At 35.4% G+C, this 19,800-nt stretch overlaps 1 protein-coding gene across 3 annotated transcripts in view; it reads right to left on the reverse strand.

Moving 5' to 3' along the window:
• STK3 (serine/threonine kinase 3) overlaps nucleotides 1-19,800 on the reverse strand; it is a 295,939-nt gene that overhangs the window by 87,633 nt on the left and 188,506 nt on the right. For all 3 annotated transcript variants that reach the window (XM_058564700.1, XM_058564697.1, XM_058564699.1), the window contains one exon: nucleotides 5,671-5,863. In XM_058564700.1, coding sequence (XP_058420683.1) covers nucleotides 5,671-5,863 — 193 coding nt within the window. The remainder of the gene's footprint in view (nucleotides 1-5,670; nucleotides 5,864-19,800) is intronic.

The raw sequence follows: 19,800 nt of genomic DNA on the forward strand, positions 1-19,800 counted from the left end.
TCCTAATCTACTCCTTCAGGGTAAAAAGTCCTAAATGTTGATTTCCTTAATGACAACCAACCTGCTTATACCTACTGTCAACCATTCATAACTCCAACTGGCATAGACCAGTCTGGATAAAGCATATATATAATGAAGCAGAAATTCATGTGTAAATATTGGCTGGTACCAGATTGTGAAAGATCTCAGTTACCAAGCTGAAGCCTGAACATTACATGGGTAATGAGCAGGCCCCAGAGAGAAGTGAACGGGAAGAGTGGGAGTCAGAGGGTAAAAGTAATGCCATCACTATTGAAAACAGGTTTGGAGAGATATTCTTGGGACCTGCCTTTAGGGTCCATGCCCATTTTAATTTAATTTTAAATATTTTTTATCACTTTTCTCCACTTCCCTTCAAAAGATCTTTTAATAATTTTCCTTCCTACAGTCAAATCATCACACTTTTCAGAAGTAAGGAAAACAGGTCTGTAATTCCTAGCTTCATGTATAAAGGTATAAAAGAGTATGCAAACACAACAAACTGACAAAAATATTAAATCAGGCAACTCATTTGAAACTTCAGTGGAAAAAGTGATAGAAATCAAAATCTTCAAACAATAATCAAAAACCTCCCCAAAAATAAAAGTCCAGGACCAGACGGCTTCCCTGGTGAATTCTACCAAACGTTCAAAGAAGACTTAATACCTATCCTTCTCAAACTCTTCCAAAAAATTGAGGAGGGTGGGAAGCTCCCTAACTCATTCTACGAAGCTGACATTACCCTGATACCAAAACCAGACAAGGACAACACACAAAAAAAAAGAAAATTACAGGCCAATATCACTGATGAACATCGATGCGAAAATCCTCAACAAAATACTAGCAAATCGCATACAACAATACATTAAAAAGATTATACACCATGATCAAGTGGGATTTATTCCAGGTATGCAGGGATGGTTTAACATTCACAAATCAATCAACGTAATACACCACATTAATAAAATGAAGAACAAAAATCACATGATCATCTCAGTAGATGCAGAGAAAGCATTTGACAAGATACAGCATCCATTTATGATAAAAACTCTGAATAAAATGGGTATAGAAGGAAAGTACTTCAACATAATAAAGACCATATATGAGAAACCCACAGCTAATATCATCCTCAATGGTGAAAAACTGAAAGCTATCCCTCTAAGAACAGGAACCAGACAAGGATGCCCACTGTCACCACTCCTATTTAACATAGTATTGGAAGTCCTAGCCAGAGCAATCAGGCAAGAGAAAGAAATAAAAGGGATCCAAATTGGAAAGGAAGAAGTGAAACTGTCACTATTTGCAGATGACATGATTTTATATATAGAAAACCCTAAAGAATCCACCAGAAAAATTTTAGAAGTAATAAACAAATATGGTAAAGTTGCAGGATACAAAATCAACATACAAAAATCAGTTGCATTTCTGTACACTAACAACGAAGTAGCAGAAAGAGAAATTAAGAGTACCATCCCATTTACAATTGCAACAAAAAGAATAAAATACCTAGGAATAAACTTAACCAAGGAGGTGAAAGATCTGTACACCGAAAACTATAAAACATTTCTGAAAGAAATTGAAGAAGACACAAAGAAATGGAAAGATATTCCGTGCTCTTGGATTGGAAGAATTAACATAGTTAAGATGTCCATACTTCCTAAAGCCATCTATAGATTCAATGCAATCCCTATCAAAGTTCCAACAACATTTTTCACAGAAATAGAACAAAGAATCCTAAAATTTATATGGAACAACAAAAGACCCCGAATAGCTAAAGGAATTCTGAGAAAAAAGAACAAAGCTGGAGGTATCACACTCCCTGATTTCAAAATATACTACAAAGCTATAGTAACCAAAACAGCATGGTACTGGCACAAAAACAGACACACAGATCAATGGCATAGAATCGAAAGCCCAGAAATAAACCCACACATCTATGGACAGCTAATCTTTGACAAAGGAGCCAAGAACATACAATGGAGAAAAGAAAGTCTCTTCAACAAATGGTGTTGGGAAAACTGGATAGCCACATGCAAAAAAATGAAAGTAGACCCTTACCTTACACCATGCACAAAAATTAACTCCAAATGGATTAAAGACTTGAATGTAAGACCTGAAACTATGAAACTTCTAGAAGAAAACATAGGCAGTACGCTCTTCCACATCGGTCTTAGCAACATCTTTTCAAACACCACATCTGACCGGGCAAGAGAAACAATAGAAAAAATAAACAAATGGGACTACATCAAACTAAAAAGCTTCTGCACAGCAAAGGAAACCATCAACAAAACGAAAAGACAACCTAACAATTGGGAGAAGATATTTGCAAACCATACATCTGATAAGGGCTTAATCTCCAAAATATATAAAGAACTCATGCGTCTCAACAACAAAAAAACTAACAACCCAATTAAAAAATGGGCAAAAGACCTGAACAGACATTTCTCCAAAGAAGATATACAGATGGCCAAGAGACACATGAAAAGATGTTCAAAATCACTAACTATCAGGGAAATGCAAATCAAAACTACAATGAGATATCACCTCACGCCCGTCAGAATGGCTATAATTAACAAGACAGGAAACAATATGTGTTGGAGAGGATGTGGAGAAAAGGGAACTCTCATACACTGCTGGTGGGAGTGCAAACTGGTGCAGCCACTATGGAAAACTGTATGGAGATTCCTCAAAAAATCAAGGATAGAACTACCATATGATCCAGCTATTCCACTGTTGGGTATTTATCCAAAGAACTTGAAAACACCAATTTGCAAAGGTACATGCACCCCTGTGTTCATTGCAGCATTATTCACAATAGCCAAGACTTGGAAGCAACCTAAGTGCCCATCAAGGGACGAATGGATAAAGAAGATGTGGTATATATACACAATGGAATACTACTCAGCCATAAGAAATGATGAAATCCAGGCATTTGTGACAACATGGATGGACATTGAGGGTATAATGCAAAGTGAAATAAGTCAGAGGGAGAAGGTCAAATACCGTATGATTTCCTTCATTAAGTAGTAGATAGTAACAACAATAAACAAACACATAGGGACAGAGATTGGATTGGTGGTTACCAGAGGGGAAGGGGGGAGGGAGGAGGGTGAAAGGGATAATTTGGTACATGTGTGTGGTGATGGGTTGTAATTAGTATTTTGGCGGTGAACATGATGTAGTCCATGCAGAAATAGAAGTACAATGATGTACACCTGAAATTTTTACAATGTTATAAACCAAAAAAAAAAAAAAAAAAAAAAGAGTAAAGAATGCAAATAGAAAATCTTGGCAATAGAACAAAATAAAAATAAAAAAAAAAAAGAAATCAAAATCTTCAGCATGTAATATAACATTCTAGAGATTTTAGAAAATTAAAAATAATATATTGCTATAATCTTTTCAGGGAACAAAAATGCTAAAAACACATTAGCAAATGAGGCTTTGATGTGACATAACCTGAGAGCTCATACCAACTAATCTAAGAAGTTTTAAAGATTTAGATCATGAGGAAAAACAAGACTAAAAGTAATTATGTGGTTTCAGGAAAAGTGAGTTCTGCCTCAATAACTTCTTTGCATTCTTTACTATTGCGACACCACAGTACGACAAATCCTGGGGGTTATTCTAACATCATTTGATTAGATTTTGGGGAACATGGAAGTCCCACATTATAGAATGACGTCTAAATTGCAGAGCTTAAAATACATGGAATGTTGGGTCATGGGACTTAAAGCTTGCTGAAGCACATAAAACAACTGCAACCATATAAACCACTATCTGCTCAATCTAAAAATGAGCTTTTAATAAAATCTCTGTGCCCCCAAAAAATCACACTTAGGACACAAAATTATAACATATATTGAATGATTTCTGCGGCTGTCAAAGCTAAAAGTCACTAAACAAAATATGTGAAAATTTGCACTCTAATTTTAAAGTATAACGTCTAATAAATCATCATCACGTGTCTCTTCCTTGAGCTGTAACAATCCAACACGAATTAGATTCCATAAAGCCTCATTTTTTTAGTGACTATTTATATGACAATGTTCAACTATATGACTGCATGCGAAAAGTTGTTTATGTAGTTTTGTAGAAAGCCCAGTAGCTCTCTAGAGATATAACAAAGCACTCAATGATCTTCTAACTGGTCTGCTAAGAATCATAAAGTTTGGTTAAATGAATTTTATCAGCTGTGGAAAACCGATGTTACGTGCTGATGGAAAATGTGTTGTAAACTGTCTTATCATAGGGCCTTTTTGATGTACAGGGCACATAACTTGTACCCTAAGGCTATGACTAGCCAGCTTTGGAGACCAAAAGATCATCTGATGTAGTTGGGTAAGCATGTTATGGATGCAGACGGCCTGTTCTAGTCAGAAGCCCAGCTAGGAACCCAAGTCTTAGGCTGCTTTCCTGAGCAAAGGCTCAGGAGACCCACCAGTTGTGGGAGATAAAAAAATTTATATCCCTCTCCTTCTTCCCACTCAAGATTAACTATACGGCAATCTGTTTGCATTTTGTGTTTCATGACCCTCCCTTTCAAAGTATACAACCATAATGGGCTACACAGATTAGGAAATGTGAAGAAAGCAACAGCAGTGAGCCAAATGACTTAAAGCTACGATGTAAGACTTAGCACAAGATGAGTAGCAAAAAGAAAGGGGTAGGCAAAAAGAAAACAAATGTCAGAGAGGAAATTCCTACCCATATCCATTTTACAGTATCAGCAAATCACTTGAATATTTATAACTTTCTAGGCTCTACAATGCAAGAAGTCATATATTACTGCTTTTGTGCTATTTAGAAGCTGTCCTGTCTAGTAGAAAACAGACTAGTGCTTAGACTGTGACATTAACCACACAGGACTGGGGGGTAGGGGGAAGAGATAGGTCAGTAGGTATTAAGAGGTAATTAATCTGCTTTTGCATAAAACTGTGAAATCACAATGTCCCATGGTTAACTGCAATCTTGAAAAGCTATATATATACATATATATAAAAAAAAGAAATGCTGGTCTGTGAAAGTATCTCTATCTTCATCACTCTGTAAGCAAGAGAGATCAGAGAGAATGTCTTAATCGTCATTTTAGGCCGTGCAACAACGCTGGCACTGTGCCTCACACGTGACAAGCAGTAGTAAATATGCACTGAACTGAATTTTCTGCATGAGTAAGCCTGTCTCTTCATCCGTCTTTCTAGTGTTTCTTCGTTTCCCACCTCAGCCCTTATTTCTTCCCTTAGCTTGAACGCCTCTGTCACTGCGACTTAACTGATAATTTAGACAACATGAAATAATATTATGTTGTATTTACTGGAACAGAATTTTAAAAAGGTTCACTTTTTTAATTGGAAAAGTAAATGTTAGAAACCCTATCTTTTTATCTTTAAAATACTTTACAAATTAAATTATGGGTTAGCATCCTTCAACAGAAAAAAGTTCCATAAACCTAAGTTAAAGATGTGCTGCTTTCTGCTATATTAAAAATTTTTTTTTAATTTATCTGTGCCATACTCTTTTTACTGTTAAATAAAGCCAAGAAACAAAATTTTCCACAACTGGCTATAAAAAGTAACACAGAACTCTTTTGGTTTCTATAGAAATATACTTTCAAAACAGAAAATTCAAGTTCAATGGGAAAAAGCCACATACTTTTCATAGTTCCATCTTCTTCTTCCTCATCCTCACTGTTTATAACCATGGTCCCCAAGTCAGATTCTAACATCGTGCTATTATGTTCAATCATGGTCTGGGCCCCCTCACTCATCGTGCTGGTGGCCCGCATCGTGCCCACGCTTTCCGAACTAGTCTTCACCATGGTGTGGGAATCCAGCTCATCTTCATCCTGCAAGCAAAATACTGCAATGAAGGAAGACTTTTCTCAGACAGCTGGATTTCTTAATTCTTAACAACAGTACAAGCATATTATACTTTTAATACTGAAAAATACTACTAGTATTTTTAATATAAGGATTCACACACAAATGTTATCATAAGAGCCCAAGTTAGCCAAAATAATCTAAAGCTTTGGGTAATTAAAGCTCAAGAAACAGACATTGATGAAATAGTAGGCTGCTAATTGTTTTTAAAATAAAGATTAAGAAAGGTAAATTATAAACAAATGCATAACAAAGAATATGGTGACAAAATAAACAGAAGAGAACACAGAAAAAAAGAACATGTTGGCACTATTATAACAGCCATAATAATGTTTATAACCTTGTACAATGGCCATTAGTTTTTATTTAAATTGTGATACATATAGATAACATAAAATTTACCATTTTAATCATTTTTCAATATGCAGTTCTGTGGTATTAAGTACATTCACAGTGCTGTGCAGCCATCACTAACATCCATTTCCAGAACTTTTTCATTATTCCCAACAGAAACTCTGTACCCATTAAAAAATAACTCCTCATTCCTCCCTTCCCCCAGTCCCTGGTAACCTCTATTATACTTTCTGTGACTATGAATTTGCCTATTCTACATACTTCATATAAGTAGAATCATGCAATATACGGCCTTTGTGTCTGGCTTATTTCACTTAGCATAATGTTTTCAAGGTTCATCCATGTTGTAGCATGTATCAAAATTTCATTCCTTTTTAAGACTGAATAACATACTCTTGTATATATACCACATTTTGTTTACCCATTCACTTGTTGATGGACATTAGGTTGTTTACATCTTTTGGTTATTATAAATAATGTTGCATTGAACACAAGTGTACAAGGATCTGTTTGAGTCCCTCGTTTCGATTCTTTTGGGTATATACCTAGAAGTACAATTCTGTATCATATAGTAATTCTATTTTTAATTTCTCAAGGAATGCCATACTGTTTTCCATAATGATTGCACTATTTTACACTCCCACCAACAGTGCACAGGGTTCCAACTTCTCCACATCCTTGCCAACACTTGTTATTTTCCATTTATTTAATAGCAGTCATCATAATGGATATGTGGTATCTCATCGCATTTTGATTGGCATTTCCCTAATGACTAGTGATGCTGAGCATCTTTTCATGTGCTTATTGGTCATCTGTATATCTTCTTTGAAGCAAGTCCTTTGCCTCCCCCCACTCCCCCCTTTTTTTTTTTTAGCAGGGAAAGATTTGCCCTGAGCTAATATCTGTTGCCAATCTCCCTCCTTTTTTTTTTTCTCCCCAAAGCCCCAGTGCATAGTCGTATATCCTAGTTGTGAGTCCTTCTAGTTCTTCTATGTGAGCCGCCGCCACAGTATGGCAACTGACAGATGGGTGGTGTGGTTCCACGACCGGGAAACGAACCTGGGCTGCTAAAGTAGTGAGAGCACCGAACGTTAACCACTAGGCCATCAGGGCTGGCTCTGCCCATTTTTGATATAGGTTGTATTTTGTTGTTGAGTTGCAGGAGTTCATTATATATTCTGGATATTAATCCCTTATCAGATACGTGATTTACAAATATTTCTCCCCATTTTGCAGGTTGTCTTTTCACTCTCTTGACAGTTCCTTTGACGCACAAAAGTGTTTAATTTTGATGAAGTCCAATTTATCTATTTTTTTCTTTTGTTGCCTGTGCTTTTGTTGTCATATCCTAGCCATTAGCTTTTAAACGTAAAGTCAGAGAAGAATCAAATCAGTAATATAAGTATGAACAAAAAACTGTTCTTTAGAATGTTCCCCAAGAGATAAACTGAAATAGGGCCATAAAAATAAACTAACAGATTCTGTTTGAGAGACCAAACAATCTACTGTTGGAAAAACTTTATCATGCACTTAAGTTCATTTATATCTATTCCACTTGAAGTAGAAACAAACAAGCAAAACCTAGTCTGACAGGGGTCAAAATGCAAATATTGAGAACAGGAACATCCATGTTGTTCTCAACTGTTTGATAGCCCTCCTCTTCCTAAACCTACACGAGGAATTTGGCACTACATCTCAAAGTCTTTTGCTCTTCTTTCATGCACCTCTCTCTGTTAGAAGATTTCTTATACCTTCAACTATCTAATATGTTGAGGACTCCCAAATTCTGAAATCTTCCTGACTTTACCTTCTATTAAAATGATTAAGGTTTAAAACTTGACATTTCCAAATCAGATGTCATTTCATCCATCTCCTTAGCCCCTCCTGTCTGCCTCCATCCCCAAGAACAACCGCTACAAAGCAGAGTAACCTTCGTTAGCTATCCAAGAGTAAAACTTCAATGTCTTCTTAGGTTTATTCTCTCTTTCATTCTCTATATACAATCAGTCAAAAGTTCTTCAAAAAATTCTCTCTCAGCTCCATCTCTTCTTTTCCATTCCCACTGCTACTGAGTAAATTCCTCATTACCCCATACCTGGGTTACTGCAGGAAAAGATTCCTGACTGAAGAGTCTCTCCCACTCTAACATTCTAGAATCAGACAGATGTTAGTTTAAATCCTGGTTTGAATCACTTAATAGACATCAGGCTTTAGAGAAGCTATTTTAAACTCTGAATGTTAGTTTCTTTCATTGGTGTTATAATGATTAAATTAAAAAGGTATGCAAAACGCATGCATGCTACTAGGAAGAAGGTAGCTTCACACCTTCTTCAAAGGACACATATACCATACCATACAAATAGTGAATACTATTTGTATCACAATATCCTTCTACTGAAGAATCTATAATAGCTCCCAGTTCTTGCCTGCATTAAAAGCTAAACATTTCTGCCTAAATTTTAATATCCTCTATGTTATTTTATCTGGCCAATCCTATTTTCCCATTGTCACATATCCTCCAGTACAGTCAGGCTGACCTTAACTGAGTCTCCCTCTGCCATAAACCCATACCATGCTTTGCTCATTAAGACTTCCTCTTTGCTCATTTCTTCTTCTCTATCCAAAATGCTCTTTCCTCTCTATCCACCTTAACTAAATCCTACCTAGTCCCAGATCAAATATCTATTACCATTATGGCTAACTTAGTCGTTTTTAATTATTTAATTTTTTGTTTATTGCAGTAACATTGGTTTATAACATTGTATAAATTTCAGGTGTACATCATTATACTTCTATTTCTGCATAGATTACATCATGTTCACCACCAAAATACTAATTACAACCCATCACCACATACATGTGCTAAATTATCCCTTTCGCCCTCCTCCCTCCCCCCTTCCCCTCTGGTAACCACCAATCCAATCTCTGTCTCTATGTATTTGTTTATTGTTGTTATTATCTACTACTTAATGAAGCAAATCATACGGTATTTGACCTTCTCCCTCTGACTTATTTCACTTTGCATAATACCCTCAATGTCCATCCATGTTGTCACAAATGGCTGGATTTCATCGTTTCTTATGGCTGAGTAGTATTCCATTGTGTATATATACCACATCTTCTTTATCCATTCGTCCCTTGATGGGCACTTAGGTTGCTTCCAAGTCTTGGCTATTGTGAATAATGCTGCAATGAACACAGGGGTGCATGTATCTTTACGCATTGGTGTTTTCAAGTTCTTTGGATAAATACCCAGCAGTGGAATAGCTGGATCGTATGGTAGTTCTATCCTTGATTTTTTGAGGAATCTCCATACAGTTTTCCATAGTGGCTGCATCAGTTTGCACTCCCATCAGCAGTGTATGAGAGTTCCCTTCTCTCCATATTCTCTCCAACACATGTTGTTTCCTGTCTTGTTAATTATAGCCATTCTGACGGGCGTGAGGTGATATCTCATTGTAGTTTTGATATGCATTTCCCTGATAGTTAATGATTTTGAACATCTTTTCATGTGTCTGTTGGCCATCTGTACATGTTCTCTGGAGAAATGTCTGTTCACGTCTTTTGCCCATTTTTTAACTGGGTTGTTAGTTTTTTTGTTGTTGAGATCCATGAGTTCTTTATATATTTTGGAGATTAAGCCCTTATCAGATGTATGGTTTGCAAATATCTTCTCCCAATTGTTAGGTTGTCTTTTCGTTTTGTTGATGGTTTCCTTTGCTGTGCAGAAGCTTTTTAGTTTGATGTAGTCCCATTTGTTTATTTTTTCTATTGTTTCTCTTGCCCGGTCAGACATGGTGCTTGAAAATATGTTGCTAAGTCCGATATTGAAGAGCGTACTGCCTATGTTTTCTTCTAGAAGTTTCATAGTTTCAGGTCTTACATTCAAGTCTTTAATCCATTTGGAGTTAATTTTTGTGCATGGTGTAAGGTAAGGGTCTACTTTCATTTTTTTGCATGTGGCTATCCAGTTTTCCCAACACCATTTGTTGAAGAGACTTTCTTTTCTCCATTGTATGTTCTTGGCTCCTTTGTCAAAGATTAGCTGTCCATAGATGTGTGGGTTTATTTCTGGGCTTTCGATTCTATGCCATTGATCTGTGTGTCTGTTTTTGTGCCAGTACCATGCTGTTTTGGTTACTATAGCTTTGTAGTATATTTTGAAATCAGGGAGTGTGATACCTCCAGCTTTGTTCTTTTTTCTCAGGATTCCTTTAGCTATTCAGGGTCTTTTGTTGTTTAATTCAGTCTTTACTAACTATCCTCTTCTCCAAACTTCCATAGAATTTATAATCTGCTTTACACATTTTTGCATTTAAATTTATGATCTCCTATTGTGAGTAACCATTTTGTAAAATCTTTTATAAATGTAAGCACCTTATGGATAAGAATACCTTACAGGACTTCTTCTTCTTTTTTTTTTTTTTGTCAGGAAGATCAGCCCTGAGCTAACATCCATGCCAATCCTCCTCTTTTTGCCTACGAAGACCAGCCCTGAGCTCACATCTATTGCCAATCCTCCTCGTTTTTTTTTTCCCCTTTTCTCCCCAAGGCCCCAGTAGATAGTTGTACGTCATAGTTGCACATCCCTCTAGTTGCTGAATGTGGGACACCGCCTCAGCATGGCCAGACAAGCAGTGCACCAGTGTGTGCCCGGGGTCTGAACCTGGGCCGCCAGTAGCGGAGCACGCGCACTTAACCGCTAAGCCACAGGGCCGGCCCCCCTTACAGTACTTCTAAATCTACTAAAGTGCTTCATTCAGTATTCCATACACAGTAAGAATTCATCATATATTTACTTTATCACAGAATTATAAAATCATGGACCTTTAATAATTCAACTCTTCATTTTATATCTGAAAAAACTGAGCCCCCTAGAAAGTAAGAGACTTCCCCAAGGTCACACACCTACTTAAAAGTAGAGCTGGGACTAAGAAATTAGTTTCTTTATTTCTTAGTCCATTATTCCACTAAACACATGTACCTTACATTTGAATTTTGATCTACTTGAATGCTTAAGTTAGAGGTGCAGGCTTACAATTTTAACAGCTTATGTCACCAGCTCCTATTCCCAAAGAGTCTGATACAAATTATTTGGTCCCTCCTAGTCAAAGCCATAATCTTCTCTCACTTGGTCTATTAAAACAGCCTCCTAACAGTTTTCACTGTTTCCACTCTTGCCCCCTTTAGTCTCCCACACAATAGGCAGATTGATTCTTTCAAAAGACAAATCACATCATCTCTCACAATCACAATTACTCTCCTGCTCAAAACCCTGCATTTGGCCTCCCATCACACTTAGAATAAAATCCAAAATCTTTATCATGGCCAAATGTGATCTGGCCTAGTAATATCTGCCAATCCCATCTCCTATCACATTCCTTCTCACTCACCAATTTCCAGCCACGCTGGCCTCCTCTGCTGTTTCTTGAACATTCTAAGTACGTTCCTCTTTGAATCTTTAAATTGGCTGATCTCTCAGCCTGGAATACTCTTCCACAAGACAGTTTTATCCTTTTCTTAACTCAGGTCTCTACTTAGGCGTCACCTTCTTAGTGAGGCTCTTTCTGATCATCAATCTAAAATTGAAGTCTCCACCACTCTTTTTATCCTTCTATATTCTTCATAGCCTGTACCTGGCTTTCTCTACCACTAGAATGTAAGTTTGATGAAGGAAGAAGAGTTCTTTTTCACTGATGAATCTCCAAGGCTTAGGACATGTGGCACATAGTAGATACTCACTAAAAATTTATTTAGTGGCTGAATCAAATTATATTTTCATTTATGAGTTCATTCAACAAGCATTTATTGTAAATTTAAATATGTCAACAAGTGGACCAGGCACTGGAGATACAAAGATGAATAAGAAATGGTTTTGCTCCATTTTTTTAAAGGAGTTTGAGGTCTAAGAGAAACTGACTGACATATGAACCATAAATTACAAGGCAATTTGTTAAGTGCTATAAGAAAAGTGTTAGCAAAGTACAATGGGAATACTAAGAGTAGAGCCTCTAAGTCTGCCTATATAGACTATATATGTAACACATATACATCAATTTATGGGTGCTTTGTATTACAACTTCTTTTTTACAACTCTTCTCAGCTCAGACATCCCAAGACTGAATTAGGTGCCATATTTTTACATTGCTATAGCACCTGTGCTTATGCTGATCAATACACTTATCACACAATACTGTAATTATCTGTACACTTGACTTGTCCAAATTTCTCATTAGTCTCTAATATCTATAAGGGCAGTAACCAGATCTTCTTACAAGTTATATTCCTGGTATCCAGTACAAAGCCTTGTTCTCATTATACAGTCTATTAAATGAATGTTAAAGCCCTCATTATGAGGTAGTGCCAAAGCACAAAACTAAGGACAATGTTACATAATATTCTAGAACTTTATTTAAACCAACTTATTATTTTAAAATATAGAGTGGCTATTGAAGAGACTTTGGGAGGGAAAATAATGCTATTAACTGGCAGTATTCAGTTGGTCATTCATCTAATAATGATAAAAAGTTATCATCAATGAGTTAGAAGCACTATGCTAAGGACTTTTTGTACACTACTCTCATTTTATCCTCTTATTAACTCTGTGAGATATTATCCCCATTGTGCAAATGATGACTCTGAAGTTCACATGAGTTTAACAATTTGTCCCAGGTCATACAACGAAAGAGTGGAGGAGCAAGGATTTTAACCAGGTCCTTCTGATTCTAAAGCCCAAGATCTAACTTCCAACTGTCTACGTCTTTTAAATTATCTACAGCATTTCTCAAGTCTAATTTAATTTATATTGCACGTTAGCTAGAGCATGTTTCACATTGCTAAGTTAAGAGATTGAAGAAACTGACATACACATAAACTGATTTGCACTTGGTAAAAAGCTAATAAAAAAAAGTTGGAATTTACTCTTTCCAGTAGACCCTACTGAGGAGGGAGGAAAAAAGTTGATTTTCTATCAGTTCTTTTTTGAAATCTGCTAGTTTAATATCTTATTTTATCATGGTTGCAACCAGTTTATTCCCAAAACACTAAATCTATTTTTACACGTGTGAGTCATTTGTCTCTTATCCTTGTAAGATTTAGTGCTGTGACCATTAAACTTAACAAGAAACATAACATCTGGTTGGTGTGAAATAATACTTTAGGCTTCCTATATTCTATATTAGAGTTGCATCTGCAAAGGGATAATGAAGCTTGCACCTCTGGATTCACACAATTGTCTTACACAATCTAAAACTAAAAAAAATTAAATCAAGTATGGAAGATACTGTTTTTATTGCATATTATTTTTACTTATATAGCCACTTTGCTAAAGGATGCTAATGTAATTTACAAATTGACAGTAAAAAAAATAGTAATGAAAAAAACAGTGAGCACTCAATTCACTAACGATAGGGTGGCACCCAAACAGTAATTAATAAGGTACAAATGGAATAAGAACTAGTTTACATGAAATTAGAAAACTCAAACACTAACAATTTGGTGATGGGGTTGAAAACTTTTCAGCAACACTTTTTACTTTTTAAAAATCATTAACTCTGAAATTATTCTTGATATTTTAGATTATTGTTTTTGATACTTTTTACATTTTTATGATAAAATAGTTATTTATAATGTTTTTCCAAAGTTATACTTCATTTATATATACTCTGTTATTCCTCACCAAAGAAAAGCAGAAGAAAAACATGTTACTTTATAGAAAAAGGTCTGCAGAACAGATGCTTCCCCACTGTAGAAAGCAGCCAATTCCAGTAAGGAATACAATAGCATTTTAAATCAGTGGTCATCATGTGCCAGGAATGCAAAACAGAGTACTGATGATAATCCAGGTTATGAATCATAAATTCCACATGGAATACAAATATTTGAAAACATTATTAGGAAATCCTACTCCATTGCTAAGATAGATTTATGCTCTAACACTCTGAGAAATAATCACAGACTTTACATTAAGTATCTTTACATTTGCAATATTTACTACCTTAAAGGATTTTTCTACTATTTGACTGATTTTAAGGATATTTACATAAACATTTTAGAAAGCATTTGTCATTTGTAACATTAATAAGATAAACTATTCCTTAGTTAAATAGGTATCTTTCTAATTGGAAATATTCTAATTATTTTATTTCTCTTCTTGAAATGATATTAAATACTTATTGCTAATACAATTATATAACAGCATATCATCAGTATAGAGCAATGATTTTAATGGCTTTGATTCAATTAGATAATTCTATTGAGTATGCATTCTGCCACAGCATGAAAAAAATTAGTTTTAGGAAAAAAATGAATGTGTAAGATATATAAGTGAACCAATTATACAAAAAGTTGCAATATTATAGTGGTCTACACATCTTTAAAATCTCTTAGAGGTGCTAATCAGGGATGGCACCGAAGCAGCAAACAATAAACATAACAAACATACTATAAATGCATAACTGAGCTTCTAAGATAGTAAGGGAAATCCCCAAGGGCCCCTAATAGAGCTGGGAACCAGAGTGAGAACAAGCTAAATCTAACTGTAGGGCTGCCTTAGGGGCATGTGATGATGGGGGTGGGGTGGTGGTGGGGTATCCATTTTAGCGTATAAAGGGGGACAAAAGAAAAGTCTTTGGGTTTTCTCCAAAGTAGAAGTGAAACCCCTGCATAAAGTTGGGAATCTTGAAGGTCTACATCCTCAGTGAAACAGTAGATAATAAAACTTGTACTACAGGTAAAGGAGGTGACATGCAAACTTGTCTGTCTCACCTGGGCTACAGGTAAAGATGGGTAGTAGGTAGCAGGGTGCTTCCCCTTAGAATGTACAGATATGAGCTTGGACTTTCCCACATTACTCATGTGGTATGGGGAACTACATGCTGAGAAATTAACCTAATGCAGTCTCAGTATGGAAGCATCTTGGGTACCTGATGAAAACAAATAAAAATCCACCCAAAGGGACTCATACTCAACCTTCAACCCAGAACTCACATCATTCTCAGAGATAAAATCCAGCTAACCTTGAGCTCACAATCCAAAAGATAAACAATGAATAAACAAGCTACAGAGAATGGGTAGAAAAAACAAACAACAGAATTAAGACTCCCTTGCTCCTTAGAATTAAGTTAGTCCCCTTAGAAAGCTATATCTTTCTAAGATAAAAATTTCTAGAATAAAAATTAAGAAAAAGTTGAGAGTGGCATTCTAGATTGGAAAAAACAAGCACAAAGGTAGAAATATTCTGGCTAGAATGGAAAGCATTAAATGAGCTTGACTGCATTAAGAGATGACCTACGGCCTACAGAGTGCTTTGAACACTGGGAGCCAGCATAAGTTGCTTGGCAGAGGAGTGATAGGAACCTTGGAAACTAAAGGATGAACTAGAGAAGCAAAAGACTGGAGAGAGAGAGAGACTGGAATCAGAAGGTTATTAGTGAAATCCAGATTTGAGGTAATTTATAGCCTTACTACAAAAGGTCCTATAGAAAGAGAAATGACAAGTTGAATCTGAAAGAAATCATGAAAGAAGACTCAACATATTCTAGAAACATTCTGGACAGTCCAATATAATGGATCAAAAATAACTCCAATATTCTAACTGACTCTAAAAAGAAAATTGTAAAAGATTCCAATCTGGATAGATGAAGACAGAACACAAAATAGTTAATGTCGGTTATTTGTAACCAAAAAATGACTTAATGGAATTTGCCACTTCAGCACATGCGGAAGGCATTGAAACCTAATTATTAATTTGTGGTGAAAGAGTCAAATAATAAATCAAAAAGGCATGTGCAGTGCAACTTCAAGGAAATGAGCATAAAATTGGGGAAAACTGTGGCAGGAATCTTTTACTTCTCTCCCTATGCATAACTAAATCAGGGGTTGGTGATTATGCTAACACACTAACCTGTGTCAATAAATAAATTTTAATCATTACTTGAGTTAGAAAGGGCAAAAATCAAGGGGTACGATTGTACATTTTCTTGTTATGTCTCACATCATGGAAGAGCTCTAGATACCACTAAATTAAGGATACTCTCTTCTACAGCAAAGTGAAACTACTGATGTGACCCAACAGAGCATTATCTTCAAACTGCACTTCCAAATACGGTACAGGATAGCACTTACCCCATTGCCCCTGTTATCAATAAACCCTGTAGTGTCTACTGCTTCTGTGTTACAAGTGAAATGGCCCACAACAAGATCGACTTGTTAACCCTGGTCTCATTAGTACCATATTCAACCCAAGTGAGCTAAGAACTACTGAGAAAACATCTAAAATATTCTTCAAATAGCTGCCCTTAGGCACCACTTCAATGTCTGACAGGCTGAAAAAAGTAATAAACCGATATTCACCAATTAAAAATTACTAAGATTTACAGTATCTGAAAATCTGTATGAAGAATGAACTTTCTTCCCATTGCTATAAGTAGGTGGTCCTTCTATTTCACTGCAAAAGTAGCATAAGAGCTTACACAGCTGCTGTCTTTGATGTACCTGTCTCTAACAAACAGAAATTTCTGCCTTCATGAATCCTAACTTTTTGCATGTTCACAGGCATGTTTTAAAGTTACATCAAAGCTTTCAGGATCTCCAAAAGTCATAAAGACTTGTTCATCAGTACAACAAGGCTAAATGGTGAGAAGGCGTGTGGGCAGGACTTCAGAGGCTCCATGATGCATGACTGCACAAGTTCTTGGCATTCTATTAAGTTTCCAAACAAAAGATTGTCTTACATCCCCTGTGCACAATTCTGATATAAGTACATTAAATTAAAAAGTAAAAGCAACCTTAACTATGACTTTTCTTTTTTTTCTCACAGCCTAAAGTATGTCAAAGGATTAACAAAATATAAAGATTATAAAACCAAATATTTTGAAATAAAAATATCATCTTTAAAAACTGTTGTTGTTACAAGCAGTTTATAAAAAATCCACAAGAGGGCACCAAAGACAAAAGACTAGAACAAATTCCATTAATTGGAGATTACATAGATAAAACAGGTTCATAAAATTGGTTATTACATTTACTAACATACTATCAATACCTTTCAGAAACAGACTAGTGATCACTGATTTTTTTTAAATGATATATTTTAAAATACCATAACGACTGCCATGTTGTAAGTTATATTTTTAAATAAGCAATATTTATGTTTCTTAATGTATCGGTAATCTACATTCAGTAATCTCCCCAATGGCTTGCATATAATAGCAGGAGCTCAATAAACAGTTGTTGATTCCACAAAATCGACAGAAACTACAACAGAAAATATCAAACATTCATATTACTTTATCATCTCATTCTAAATGGTTTTTATATAAAAAGATTTATGATTGTATATCTTACGTTCATAGAACAACTATAACTAAGGGCTAATTTGTCTTTGAAAAGAATTTTTTCTTTTCCTCATCCTTTCTTTACTCCTTTTCTGTTCCATTATGATAGTGTTTAATAGCAAATAGAAACTTTAATATATACTTAACAGAAATATCAATGTATGAACTTAGAAATGATAATATTATAAATGATTTTAAGAAATCAGCTTCCAAAATATACAATTCAGAAGAAGACTGCTTGAAGCACAGTAAAATAACAATATTAATTTTAACAAGCAGTTTACATTACTGAAACTACTGATACAAATGAAATCCTGGGGCAGAGGAGTGTCAGGGCAGCAAAAAACAAACAATCCTCCCCTCCAAACCAAATATTTATCACATTTGACTTGAGCACTGCTGAAGAAATACTTCATGTAACAGTATGTACCTTAGTAATTTTTAAATGCAAATGCATTCTATGTTGATGATAATCTTGTGGCACTATGCTAAATAATAAGTGGTTAAAGTCAGGTAAAATCTATTACAAAGCAGCTATATAGATATATTTGTTGATTCGATAAATATTTATATAATAAATATTCTGCACCAGGCAGTGTGCTAAGATATAGTCTTTTGTCATTAAGAAATGTACAGTTTAGTGGAGAGAGTTAGAAGTAGACAAACACGGTGAGATAAATATTCTCATAGAGGTAAACACAGGATCCCATGGAAGCATATAGGAACACTTGCTTAGCTGAAGGTTGGAAGAGCATCATGAAAGATTCCCCCTTTCCAGAGGAATCAATGGCTAAGATGACTCCTGAAGGAAAAAGAGTTAATTAGGCAAATGAGAGTGAAGTAAGAAGTAGACCAGGCAGAAGCAGCAACCTATGATTCTCTTTAAACACTTTGTAAGCAATCCCATCTTTGCTTATGGTTTAACTACCAACTGCAGAAAGCCTGTTGATTCCCCAATTGCCTGAGTTCTCTCTTGGGGTTCAAACCTGCATATCCAACTGCCTGCTACACAAAATGACTTGGATGATCCATGGACACTTCAAATTAAACAAGTGCTAAATGACCTCATCTTACCCAGAAAGTCACCTTGGACAGAGTACTGCTGGAGAATATTTCAGTCACAGTATAGTAAGAGGTGGAGAGAGAATATGGTGAAGTGAAGAAACAAAGGCTCTGACTATTCTATCAAGAAGTTTGGTTGTGAATAATTTGTTGTTGATTTTTTCCTTATTTTTTTAATGGTCAAAATATAACTACATTTTTAGGCAGTGGAGAAAGGTCGTAGAAGAAAGGGAATGACCGACTGAAAAGGCAAGCAGAGAAGGGGCCTTTTAAGGAAAGCAGAAAGTTAGAAAATCAAGGGGCCATAAAACAACAACTCCTGTTCTTTCTGCATATCTCCATCACTGCGCTATGTTCAGTCATCAGCTTACTTGCTGCCTCACCCACTAGACTGCAATCTTCTTGTAGGTAAATATCATGTCTTATTTTTCTTCTATACAAATTTTTATGAATGGAAAAAAGATACATGCTCTGAAACAGGGAGAAAGAGACACCTAGTGAAGATACAGAAACATTAAAGTTAAAAGAAAGTTGAAGTCTAGTTAGTGCAATAAAATAAGAAAAAAATAAAAGTTACAAAGATTGGAAAAGAAGAAATAAAACTATCTTTCTTCACAGATGACATGATTGTCTATACAGAAAATTTCAAAGACTCTACAAAAACTCCTGGAATTAATAAGTGAGTATAGCAAGGTCACTGGATACAATGGCAATATAAAAATAATTTGCTTTCTACATACTAGCAACAAACACCTGGAATTCGCAATTAAAAAAAATTTTTAAATAGCACCAAAAAAAAAAAAAACACTTAGGTCTAACAAAATATGTATAGACTCTGTGTGCCCTGATGAAAGAAATCAAAAATCTCAACAGAGTGACATTCCATGTTCATGGATTAGAAGAAAATATTTTTAAGATGTTATTTCTTCTTAACAATGTATAGATTCAATTCAATCCCAACAAAAATTCTAGCAAGCTAATTTGTAAAAGTTTACAAAATTATTCTAAACATTACAGAAAGGCAGAAGGCCCAGAACAGCCAACACAATACTGAGTAAGAAGAATAAAGTTGGAAGACTCACAGTATCCAAATTTTAAGACTTCTATAAAACTAAAGTAATCAAGACAGTGTAGTACTGGCAAAAGAATAG

Source organism: Diceros bicornis, chromosome 21 (assembly GCF_020826845.1).
Source record: "Diceros bicornis minor isolate mBicDic1 chromosome 21, mDicBic1.mat.cur, whole genome shotgun sequence".
In the NCBI taxonomy this organism is placed as follows: Eukaryota; Metazoa; Chordata; class Mammalia; order Perissodactyla; family Rhinocerotidae; genus Diceros; species Diceros bicornis.